This window comes from Lepidothrix coronata, unplaced genomic scaffold (genome assembly GCF_001604755.1).
Source record: "Lepidothrix coronata isolate B3197 unplaced genomic scaffold, Lepidothrix_coronata-1.0 Scaffold319, whole genome shotgun sequence".
Classification (NCBI taxonomy): domain Eukaryota; kingdom Metazoa; phylum Chordata; class Aves; order Passeriformes; family Pipridae; genus Lepidothrix; species Lepidothrix coronata.
Genome location: NW_016690499.1, coordinates 340,350 through 352,396, shown reverse-complemented (window position 1 = coordinate 352,396; position 12,047 = coordinate 340,350). Strand labels below are relative to the sequence as shown.

The 12,047-nt window shown below is 50.8% G+C and overlaps 1 protein-coding gene across 3 annotated transcripts; it reads left to right on the top strand.

The window, feature by feature from the left end:
- The first annotated feature begins 93 nt into the window (after nt 1-93).
- SCT (secretin) lies at nt 94-10,992 on the top strand. 3 transcript variants are annotated; one of them, XM_017838000.1, is made up of 7 exons: nt 5,332-5,468; nt 8,551-8,609; nt 8,786-8,889; nt 9,651-9,764; nt 9,880-9,984; nt 10,214-10,315; nt 10,854-10,992. In XM_017838000.1, exons 1-7 carry the CDS (start codon nt 5,432-5,434, stop codon nt 10,963-10,965), a joined length of 633 nt encoding a protein of 210 aa, XP_017693489.1. In that variant the 5' UTR covers nt 5,332-5,431; the 3' UTR covers nt 10,966-10,992. The 3 variants fall into 3 exon arrangements, with proteins under 3 accessions (XP_017693490.1, XP_017693489.1, XP_017693488.1); XM_017837999.1 differs by lacking the exon at nt 5,332-5,468 and adding an exon at nt 7,317-7,714; XM_017838001.1 differs by lacking the exons at nt 5,332-5,468; nt 8,551-8,609 and adding an exon at nt 94-206.
- The last annotated feature ends 1,055 nt before the right edge of the window (nt 10,993-12,047 follow it).

Genomic DNA, 12,047 nt, shown 5'->3' with positions numbered 1-12,047 from the left:
TGGGTCACCAAGCGGCTTAGGGGGCGCCGGGGGAGGGGGGCAGGCTCCCGGTGTCCCGGCTCCCCGTGTCCCGGTGTCCCGTCCCCCGCCGCGCCCCCGGGAGCTCTCACCGCGGTCTCGCAGGGTGGTGTTCTCTGAAGCACCGTGAGAGGAAAAACTTGGAATTATTATAGGTTGGGCAGATAACTGGGAAATTGTATGCCAAGGTATGTGCAGAACATGCTAATGTTTAGGTGTTTATAATTAACCTGAGTGAGGGTCCAGAGAGTCCATAGCTAAATTACTGCCAAGGCAGGATCCTGTGAGCATCTTGGAGCACAGAGTAAGGATTCAAAGTGGTCTTGATAAGCTGGAGAAACTGCCAAATGCAGGATGCAACTCCAAAGGAATTTTGTGCCTTACCTGTGCTTGGGCAGTAATAATCAACTGCAGAAATGCAGGATCGAGGAAGAAAGCAGACAGGCAGCAAGTGTGGGAGCAAAGGGAGGGTGGCAGCTGAACAGAAGGGCTGGGGTGTCTTATTGCTGGAAATGAGAGAAAAATGCTGTTTGAGGGGTACCTGTGCACCTGCAGGGTCAGGCAGGAAAGACAGGGGAGCTGTGACCCCTCATTTCTAGCCCAGATTGCTTGGGAGATGTGGGACCTGATCCAGACTCTGTGGGCATCTGTCCAGTTGTGCCACCAAGCCTCAGCCCAGATGTTAATGCCAGGAAAGCATTCAGATCAGCCTGGGCTTTGTGGAAGGCACTGGGAAGAGAAGGCATAGCAAGAAAGGGACTTTTACACTCCATGGAGGGGGGAAATTGTGTTATTGGAAGCTTTTTATGAGACAAGGAGCTTCTAAGATGTATTTATAGGCTGCAGGTCTTGGAATTTCATCCAAACTATTGAGACCTGTGGGACAAATCCTGTCTCCAGCCACCACCATTGTTCCCCCCAGTTCCCCACCCTTTTTTGGAAAAGGCCATGGTTACCCTCGGCAGGTGCAGCATGGAAAGGCCAGAGCCCAGGTTTCAGCCATGGGACACTGATCCAGGTCCTTCCCTTGGAGTGGATCAACAGCAGCTGCTCCACACAGTCTGTTCTGCCCAACAGCCACAGCTCCACAATTCCATACAGGAGGAGGAGAAAATCCCCTTGGTTTAAGCACTTTGCTGACAGTCTGGCTTGCCAAGTTCTGTCTCCAGAGGTGTGGCTTCCAGCCCTGTTCTAAAGCCACAAGAATGCCATTCCTTTAGTAGCTACAGAGCTGTATCACCCCTCTCTCCCATCCCAGTGTAGGTTTGCCATCCTCACACTGACCCAAATACCCATGGATTTGTCTGTTCATCTCCCTCTTCCAGTGTGCAGAGAGAGAAGAGACACTTCCACCTGCTCTGAGTGGGCCCCAAACTCCTGCCAGCACTGGAGTGGGTACTCACGTGCCTGTCTCTGCATTCCTTCAGGAATGGTTTCTCTTGGACTCGGGTGGGCACAAGTGTGGCTGCACATCCATCATGTCAGGAGCTCGTTTGTGGGACCTCATTTGCTGGGAAGTTCGGACAAGGCAGATGGTTTCCATCACCTGGTCACAGCTTTTCCCATCCGTGGTTGGTCCCTAAGATGACTCCTGCCACAACCTCCCCTCAGCAAGGAGTTGGGACAGCAAGATCACTTTTGTTAGAGCCCTTTTTACTCTGAGAAATCAACTCAAATTAGTCCAAGGAGTCTCTGAAGTGCACTAATGAAACTGTGTGGACAGAATACTGTTAATTTATTTATGTTTAAACTACCTGAGCAGCCAAGAGAGCAGGATCGAAGTGTGACTGCTGCCCTGCCTTCCCACAGGGATTAATGCCATTTATCTAATCCCCTTCAACAGTTAATTTACTTTCATTATCTCGATTTTTCCTGTGGGTTAGTGCTGAATGACTCTTGATTCTCAGTATGGAAGCCCATATTCCAGACTAACAGGGCCTTAATCCTAGACTAGTTTAATCCTGGCGTGGATTAAACTAATGTGAAATAAGGCTTTTGACTTCCAAAAACAAGCAGCCATGCAAAGCACTAATTAGGACAGTGCTTCCATGGCAAACAGGCTGCAGACATTAGACACAATTCCTTTCTTGGATCAGAGCTGCCCTCCTTGCAGAGGAGAAGGAAGGTCTCTCACATCCACATACTGGAAGAGGTTGTCACTGCAAGGAAAAGCAGGAGGCAGAGGACAGAGTCACCCCCGTGGGTCACCCTCATGGAAAGCAGGAGGAATTGTGTCAAAGTGAGGACTGGGAATGCTTAGAGCACCTTTGGAGAGGCTCTGGTGTGGTTGGTGCTTTGTGACAACCCTTCTTTGCTCGGCTGCACATCCTGCGGTGTCCTGGTTCCCCACCCCGCCGTGAGGGAGCGGCTCCGGGCAGGAGGTGGAGGGGCTGGGGAAGCCACCACGGCTGCTCCTTGTGTCGGGAAAATGGCAGCGCCAGGAAAACACCCTGAGCAACAAAGGTGTGAGACATCTGCCTGGTCTGGGGGTTTGGACTGTTTGTAAGAGAAGCTCAGGGGGATGAGCAGCGTGGTTTGTGGCTGTGGTGGAGCTGGTCCCCTGCCAGGGGGCCCAGAGGGGTCCCCCAGACACTCCCCCAGGATGAATTAATTGAGGATTTGATTCCCAGCCGGTTCAAAGGATCAGGAGAGTGGCAAAGTGAGGCATCTGTCAGAGTCTCCAAAAAGAGATGGAACTTTTATCAACATATTTTCTCACATCTGAGACACTGAATGTTTAAATAGAAAAGTGGAACAATGCTGCTGCCAAAGTTTCAGCACAGATGTGCCAAACTCGGCTGATGAATAGTGCCCTGATAGCCGGGAGCAGCATTCCCGGCTCTCTTCAGGTTCAGGACAAAGGGAGGAAAACAAAGAGCTCTTAAAGCCAATCGTGTTCCTTTGATTTGCCATATTGACAAGGGCAATTCTCTGTGAGAGTCTGTCGGCAGCAAAGCCGCCCAGCTTTCCAATCTCCTGTAATGCATTTCCCAGAAAAGAGGCAGGGGCAGCATCCTGCCTCAGGTGAGGCTTTGCAGGAGAGGGAGGAGGATGGCACAGCTCTCTGGGCTCTCTGGGCTCTCCGGGCTGGCCAGGCTCTGCCAGTCCCCCTGCGAGAAGCTGCAGGGATTTATGTACACACTGAGTGGGTCTTTTGACATTTACCTTTCTGATAAGTTATGATAAATCCCTGTAAGATGTAAAAACTAATGCTAGTGGTTAGCTGGGGGGGATGAAACTATGGAGAAAATGCCTGGATTTTCCATCTTTGCTTGGAGCCCAAACTAGGTGTTTTTGTGGATGCCACGTTTCAGCTTAACCCCATCACTGATCTCACACAAGAGTAACCTGGTGATATACAAGGGATACGAGGGTTTGTGGCACAAGGCAGATCAAATAGCATAGTTCAGAAGCCCCTACTGGTTTTAAAACGTCAGTGAGTTTATTTAAGTCACTTGTCAGGGAAAACCTCCTGGGCAGGGGGAGAAGTGGAAGGCAACACAGGCAGGGAAGGGCATGCCTGGGAGCAGCAAGCACCTGTAGATGCAGCTCCCTCCACCCTCCCCTTGACAAAGCCTGTTCCTGTTCCCCTGGAAGGGGTGCCCTTTCAGAAAAAGCCCCTTCCTGCTCCCCTGGAGGTCCTTGCAGGTCCCTGGCAAAGGCCAGGGGGGGCTGCAGTCGAAGCAGCCGCAGCAGCTGTGCCAGGAGCTGCTGTGCTCAGTGCTGGCATGGCACACCTGGCACAGCTGGGTGCTGTTCTTCTCATTCCAGTGAATTCCCTGAAGTGCTTTCCCCTCTTCCCCAGACACAGCAAACAGCTGGAGGCCGGGATTGCACCGCTGATGCCACTTGGAGCCGTGACAGGGCCAGAACATGCAGAGGAGTTCTGTGTGCAGGGACAGGGCAGCTGCCAGCTGGGCCGGGAGCAGTGCTGGGCCAGGAGGGCAAGGATGGCCAGAGCAGCCCTGGGAGGAAGCCACCCAGTCCTGTCCCACCGTGTCCCTGCAGTGGGATGGGTTGTTCCACCTGTGCAGCCACCCTGGGGACACTGCCTGGGGGCAGGCAGGGTGCTCCCACTTGGGCAGTGCTCAGGGAATTTGGGAGGGAGTTCCAAAGGGTGTAAAGGTCAGCAAGTGCTTGATGGGGGCAGCAGCTCATCTTTAAAAGGCTCTTTGGTCTTCTGTCCTTGGCCCGGAATGATGGTGCCAGCCATGGAGGTAACCAGAGTGTCCAGCACCTTCCCTCCTGGTTTCAGAGCAAGTGGGCACACTCCAGGTGTGTCCCATGACCATACAGGACTGTGATTTTCCTCTTCCTTCTCCCAAGCCCACCTACAGCTGCCCTGCTCACCCCTTGCTGCCATCCCGCTCTTCCCCCTTGCAGCCAAAATCACAAAATCAGGTGGTAAAGATTAAAACCACTCCTGAAAGCATCCTGTGCAAGAAAGGAGCATTTAGAAGGCTAAATCCTCCAATCCCCTTATTCCAATTAGGGTCCTTTCTCTTACAGAGCTGGGAGTGATGCAAGGAAATGCCTCCAAGCTGCTCCCCGCTGGCAGCAGCGTCACCGTCAGCTCAGGGCCTGGGCAGGGCTTACCTGCAGACACACAGAGACAACTCCATGCCCACATGGCCTCACACAGGTATGGCAAGGAGGGGAAAAGGGAATGGGGGAGGTAGAAGTTCCTGAACAGCCCCTAAGCTGATTAAAGGGTATTTTACGTAGGCAGGGTTTAGCCGTGCAGCTCCTCGTACCATCTGACCTCAATAAACTTCCCCTGCCATGGGCTGGGGCTGCCACTGGATGGGGCACAGCCTGTGCTGGGCTCCTCAAAGGCTGGCTGCCCCTGGACAGCTTCCTCAGGACTGGGGACACCACTGCTGGATGTGTGGGGGATGAGATGGTCCCTCCCCAGCCTCCTCAGCCTGGCTTGGCCCTTGTGCTCTTTGCCATTCCAAAGCCACAGACCTCAGGGAGCCATTCAGAGGCTGTGGGAGCATTTGGGGATGTGGTGTCTCCATGAAGAAGAGCAGCTCCAGCAGATCCTGGGACTTGGACTGTGGATAGGCTGGCAAGGATTGGACAAACCTTGTAAGGGCTGCCCAGGACAAACAGCAACCCCAAAGGCTGGGTGGGCTTTCCTGCTCCAAGGCAGGAGCAACAGTGTCCACGAGACAATAGCAACATTTATCCAGCCTGTTCTTATGAGTGCAGCCACAGTGCTCCTCCAGTCAAAGGTCTTTTTTGATCTCCTGTACCGATTTCTTAGGAGTGTGAATGGGAATTTCTTCCTTTCAGAATTTGGACTTACCCTGCAGAGCTCTGAGTGCTGATTTTGGAGAGTCTGTCTGCATCCTCCCTGTGGTGTGGGTCAGGATATGCAGCTTTGTGATGAAACCCTCTCTCTTCCAAAATGCAGTTTTCTGTCTTTACCTCCACCACAGAAAAAGATAATCTCTTAAATATTGCAAAATTTGGGACTAAAACATTTAATGTGGTCCTGAGATGCTGCATTTCACACTGTAGGTTTGGTGAGCCCTCCTGCTGTAAAGAGGAGGAAAAAGGCCTTCCTCAGTTCCACTCTCAGCTTGGATGCCTTTGGACAGGTCACCTTGGGAGCAGGAACCAGAGCTTGGGTGTTGCAGGGGGGTGGCCCCTCTGTTTCATAATGTCTGCTCTCTGCTGCTCACGAGGGTGTCCCCAGCCATCAGCGTGGTGCTGGGAATAGCCCTGGCGCCCGTGGCAGCTGGATTTACTTAATGCATGCCACCACAGGGCTCTGCACCCTGGGCATGTCAGTTGGTGTCACCTTAAGCACAGGTGACTGCACAGAGATCCCGGTGGCTTTACAGCTGGCAGTGTCCCCAGGGCAGCTCAGGGTGGCCCCATGGCCATCACAGGTCCTTTCTCCATCCTGTCCCAGAGCGTCTCTCCCTGCCCTCTCCAAGGAGTGTGGATGCACACTCAGCACTCCTCACTTTGCTCCAGCCCCTTAGAGCAGTGTTCTGTCCCACGGGCTGGTGGTGGCTGGGATCAGTGCAGCCCTGACTTCCTGAGGCTGCAGGTGGGACAGCGGTGCAGGAGCAGGGCCCAGGTGAGGCCAGCAATTCCCTGTATCATTCCTAGAGCCAGTGCCGAGGAGCTTTTCTCTGCAGTGATACTGCAGAGATGGTGGGTTACATTCCATCGATACATGGGTGATTTAATCCTGCTTTGTACCTGCTGGATGCAGGCGAGGGGAATCTCCACTCCCACTTGGAACGTTCTCACAAATGGAGATGGGAGTAGCAAGGTGCAGATTCCCAAAGCTCCAATCAGTCAATATTGCTGAGCAGGATCCTTTATCACTCCTATTTCCAGAATCTCCTGATGAGTGTTTGGTGCTAATTCTGATTAAGGAAAATCGGATGTTGTTTCAGGACTGGGGATTTGGTTTGGGCTCTAGTTTATTCATGTATAAATTTCAGCTTGCAAATGCTTTTGAGTTCCCTTCATGTCCCCGAATTTCCTCATCAAGGTCTCAGAACCTGCGTTTGAGTTTGAGCCCGTGGCTGGCACCTGCATTAATTGCAGCAGTGCTGGGCATGGCTACACAGTTTTCTACCCCACCACCTTTTCACTCTGCCAGTGCTGCTGGAGGCAAATCCCATTTTTTGTGCGAAGTAGGTAAATCAGGTTACTTAGAGCATGTTCTTCCAGTCCCCAGAAGCTTTTACTGTCCTATTATTCACCCTCTGCTGCCATCGTGGGGCCACTTTGTCATTCCGACCTCTTCTCTGTCCTCTCATCCAGACTCTCATGGCAAACTGAGCTTCCTCAGAGCTCGGGGGCATTTCAGACCCATTGAGGTTATTTGCAAAGGAAGGGAAATCACATTAGTAATTTTTAGTTCCCTGCATGTTGTTCGGCCTTTATAAACCTTCTTCCTTCCTTGCCTTGCTCCTCCACGGGTTTTCTCAGCTGTGGGTGTTTGGCAACACCAGGAGCCCAGGTTGAAGTGCCACCACCATTCCCATGTCACCTTTACCTGCAGCAGTTGAGACGAACCAGCTCCAACCCCCAGCAATGGCAGGGAATACATTCAGGATGTTTTCCGTGTGTGTTTATGTATGCTGCTTTTTTAGAAGCTGTGACAGAGTCTGTTCTCAGCACACCTGTCCCAGGTGAAACCACAGCTCAAAAGGTGTTGTCCCCTCATGCAAAAGTCAGCCCTGATCCTACTGAGCAGACAACAGTTGCCCTATAAAAGTGACATGTCATTCAGCCAAATCACTGGGGCACACAGGGACTCACCAACAGATCCTGGCAATTGCAAACACAGCCCAAGCCAGCATTAAAAGAGAAGAACAGGAGATTAAGCTCCTATCAAGAGGTAATTAAAGCTGGGAGATAATGATGACAATCACAGTGAATCAATTGGTACAGGGATGTTTGCCCAACAAACGCCTGTCCTTAGAGACAGAAGCAGGAATTATTATCCATCAGCAGAAATAGTCCATCGAATTGCTGTGAATGACCCCGTCAGGTAATTAAAGGGGCATTCCAGCCCCACTGCATTGTTTGCTGTTAATCATGATTGCTCATATTCATAGCTTTACCCAAATAATTGCTCCTGATAAGGGCAGCACATTTATAGGAGACCACGAGAGGAATGGGCCAGTGGAGCATCAGTGGGAGCCACGAGGGACCAGGGTTGGTGAGTCCTGCTGTGCTTCCCCCCTCTTTCAGCTTTGGGGGGTGGGTTTCAGACCTCTGAGACAAAAGTTATGCCCAGAAAGAGAAAAGACAAGTTGATCCACTGGATTAGCAGCCAGAAAGTTTTTGGAGTGGAGGGAAAGTCTGGAGCCAGGGATGGGATTTAAAATGGGCTCTTAAGTCTGGTTCTCCCAGAGAAATGCCATCCCAGGGATAGCACAAGGAAGGCCACAATGCCGAGGTGAGATCCTGGGGGTCAAGGCATTGTGTGGCAGGTGCTGGACAGATGGAAAGACAGGCTCAGGATCCAGGTTCTCCTTCCCCAAGGGTGTTGAGCTCTGGGTTTGGTGGCTGTTCTCAGCTCCTCTGCAGGACTGTGCAGTCTGCCTAGTTTGGACTCCAATAAGAGACTGACCTTGGAAATGTCCTTGTTTTCCTATTCCATCTCCTCAAAGCTGAATCAGGCAGGAAAACACAACATTAAAGCTCTAAGTGTATGTGAGATGAAGCTTGTGGCTCCTTCATCCTCTCACCTGTTTGCTCTGCAGCCATCATTAAATATTTGTGCTGTGGTTTACACTGAATGAATTTCTGGGTAAATCCCCCTTCTTGTCCTTCCTCCTCCTACCTCTTCTCATCTTGCAGCACCTCCAGAGCAGCAAACAGTCCCAGGAGGGTGGCTGAAAAGTGTTCAAGAATCTCTGACAGTCCTTTCACATTCTTTGTACTGTCTAGTTTCAGAATAAAGTAAAAACCAAGTGGGAGAACTTTGATTTGGGGTTAGCAAGTGCTGCCTGAGAGACTGCAGAACAGTGAGGAAGGCTGGTTTCTTTGCAGGAGGAAGGCAGGTGTGTTATAAGTTCCGGATACAGCTCCTGTGTGGTCCTTGGGGAAAGGTGAGCACCCTCTTACAGGCACATACCCACCTCTGCAGGCACAGGGCAGAGCCTGGGAACAAAGGGGCTTGGGATAAACCAAATGTGCTTTTCTTTTTATTTCAGTAAGAAAACAAACTAGGGGGGGGGTCTGCAGTGACTGAAAATGTTTGTTATTTCTTTTTCCTTCTTGAAAGATTTCAGGAGAGGACATGGTTTCCATGATGACAGCTCTGTGGCAAGTCATTATTCCTATGATTGTCCTGTCCCAGTTCTCAGCATCTCTGCCATCCCGGGAGAGGTGAGCGTTCCTTGGGACTCTGCCTCCTTTTTCCCCATGGTTTTTGTTCAAAGAGCCTGCTGGTTGTAAACCCAGCCTTTTATCTGCCTTCCTGAACTTGCATCTGCTTGGCTGTGGATTTTGGCTTCCCTACATTGATTTAGTTAAATGAGTGCAAACGTTGTAAAGATTTTTTTTATTGCTTGAGAATGGGAATGTTGATTTGGCTTAATGAAAGAGAAAATTCATGACCCCAAACAGAACCAAGTAAGTTAAAAGGTCACTTTGGAGTCTGTTTTCCTGCTATGTAGTTACACAGCCTGATAGAGGTGGAAGTTTATTTCCAACAGTCTGGTCCCATGAAAACATAGCCAGAAATAGCCAACACTGTAAGTTCACCAAGTTCACCAAAGGAGTCACTGGCAAGGGCTGGTCTGTGTCACCACTGCCGTTATCTACCTGCTCCTCAGGTTTGTGCCTCTGGGTGTTTATTACTTCTCCAGCCTCTTGCCCTACTCTTTTGTGCTGAGCCAGCACTAACCTCACATTCTCACATCCTTGTGGCAAGGTGATTACATCACTAAAAGCAAGTGCAGGTCATTTTTCTGTGTGATGGTTAACAAGGATATTTTTTAGATTCCCTTAAGGTTTTCCCTTTTTTTGGCAAAACTTTGCCAAAATTGCACAAATTCTTGCCTGTGTGTGTTTGGGACCCTCTTTCCTTGAGGGAGCAGTGTTTAATGCCCGTTCTTGTCTGGTTTTAAGCCTCTCCTCCCTCTCAGTCCCCCCAGGATGGAGCGACATGCTGACGGGCTCTTCCACAGCGAGCTCAGCAAGATGAACGGCAACGCCTACGTGAGGCAGCTGGTCAAACACCTGGTGGGCCTCAAGGAGAGGTGAGCACCAGCCAGACCCACCCTGTGGGGCGAGGGACTCTTCAGAGGGAGAGGGATCCCAGCACTGAGGGCTGCCAGGGGCTGAGCAGCTGCTGTCTGTGTTCCCCTGGCCCAGGTCCCAGAGACACTCGGATGGGCTGTTCACCAGCGAGTACAGCAAGATGAGAGGGAATGCCCAGGTGCAGAAATTCATCCAAAGCCTCATGGGCCGCAAGCGCAGGTGAGGGGAAACCTCTGGGAAACCTCTGGGAGCCCCTGTGCCCCCCGTGGCTCTCACTGCCACTCTGGGCCCCCCGTGAACGTCATGTCTGTGACACCACAGCAGCAGACACAGGGCACATGCTGCTCTACAGCTGTGCTGCTTACACTGTTGTGGTTTGGGGGGTTTAATTATCGTTAATTTTCTTTAATTATTCTTAATTGTTATTTTAATTATTATTAATTTCCAGCTCTCCTGGCCCGGTCAACACAGATGTGCAGGAGAGAGAGGGAGAGAACAGCCCTGCAGAACTTTGCTTTCTCTGGTTGTACCAGAGCTTTCTGAACACCAGGTAGGTGGGACAGATTTGTTCCCTCTGTGGCCCTGAGCCCCACAGTACTGAAGCCAAAAGTTTTTATAAAGCCAAATGCTTTTATAAACAGCCCTAGAAAAGCCAGTTATTAAAAATGATAAGACCCACGGAAAAGAAATAATGTCTTTTTCTAATCATAGAGTTGTTATCCTGGACTGCAGTAATTATTCATCCCATTAGGAAACCCAACCTAACAGTTAAAATGGAAAGAAAACCCTTGCTCCCCTGTCAAACACACTGCTGAGGATCCTAGCACCTGGATATTGTCTTTTCCTAGTGACCAACCACTTTCACTTAGACATCTCACTCCTAAATCCCTAAAATTAGGAGGAATACACTGGCCCTTAGTACCTCTTGACCACAGTGGGGATGAAACCCCGCTGTGCCTTTGTGGGGTGCCTGGCTGCAGGCAGTCATGGTCCCTCTATCCTTGAATTTCACAAGGCAGCTTTGTCACACTTCCTGCAGTCCAGGCCCCAGGAGTAAGGAACTCTCCCTCCTTTTTCCCTCCCTGCAGCCTCTCGGACAGAGATGCCTGGGAAGCTGCTGCCACCACCAGCCAGTACATTTGCCCCATCTCTAAGCTGCTGGTTGCAGACATGAAGGAAGATACAGATGGTTCTGCCTGAAGGTGAAGGGAAAAAAACCAGCCAAGGAGACAGCTTTGCATGTGTATGGCCTTGAAAATAAACAGGGAAGCTCTTGAATTTGCTTAGGAAAAACTCTTGAGATTGGCAAATAAATAAAAATAATCGTGGAAAGGAGCCAAAACCCGATGAAACCTCTTAGATTACCCAAAGTGAAATGTGTGTGGGTGTGAACTGCTGTCAGTAGATGGAGCCTGGGTGAAGCACATCCCTTCCACTGTGTGTTGGCATCTGGCTGCCCACTGCTGCTCCCAAATAAAGATTGGTCAGCTGTGCCTGTGCCTTGGCTCCCCTTTGGGAAACTGGAAGAAGGGTGGTACCTTACCCTTGGAATGCAGGGTCTGGGGAGGAGCATTGTGCCGGGATCTCCCACACGAGGAACGGGATCCCCCACAGGAGGCACGTTCGGAGTGCCCACTGTCCAGCTGTGCACAGAGTCAGAATCCATGGAGCAGGAACTCAACCAGGTGTTAGATTCTGTGGCAAAGAAATGTTCTGAGAGCTACACAACAGAGATACTCACTGTAAATGGTATTTCCGCTCCATTCTGCCCCTGGATTTGCTGGCCCAGCTTTCTCAGAGCCACTAAAGACAGAGCTCCACGTGGAGGAATTTGTTCCCACCACTTAATGAGGTTTACATGCTGTTGACATGCAGATTCCCTCCTCTGATAGAACAGCCACTCCAGCTTTCCTGTAAAACCAACAGATTCTGGAGAGCAGCTCTAAAATAAGGATCTTCAGCTGCAGTCCTGTGCCGAGCACAACCCTGCTCAGCCCATCCTGCTCCAGCACCTTTCACCATCTATAATGTACCTGACACCTGCAAAGGAGCCCTTCCCACTCCAGTGCTCACCTGAGCACCATTACTGAGGGGCTGAACAAACATCAGCAGTTGTTTATTTTGGTCCATAGGAAGTCTCTGCTAGGAAAGATTCCTCTTGGAATACTTTAAGGAGTGTTGACAGCCTGGATTCCATTGAGCCACTAACAGCCACTTGGCTGAGGTGCAGCAGATGAGAGCCTTCTGAAATCAGCTGGGAATTTAAAAGAATCAGTGAGAGC

Excerpts from the sequence above, each read along its gene's own strand:
- SCT (XM_017837999.1), top strand. The coding sequence starts at position 7,591 with ATGATTGCTCATATTCATAGCTTTACCCAAATAATTGCTCCTGATAAG. Across the intron at positions 8,890-9,650 it reads TCTCTGCCATCCCGGGAGAG|TCCCCCCAGGATGGAGCGAC; the intron begins GTGAGCGTTCCT and ends CCTCCCTCTCAG. Across the intron at positions 9,765-9,879 it reads CTGGTGGGCCTCAAGGAGAG|GTCCCAGAGACACTCGGATG; the intron begins GTGAGCACCAGC and ends CCCCTGGCCCAG.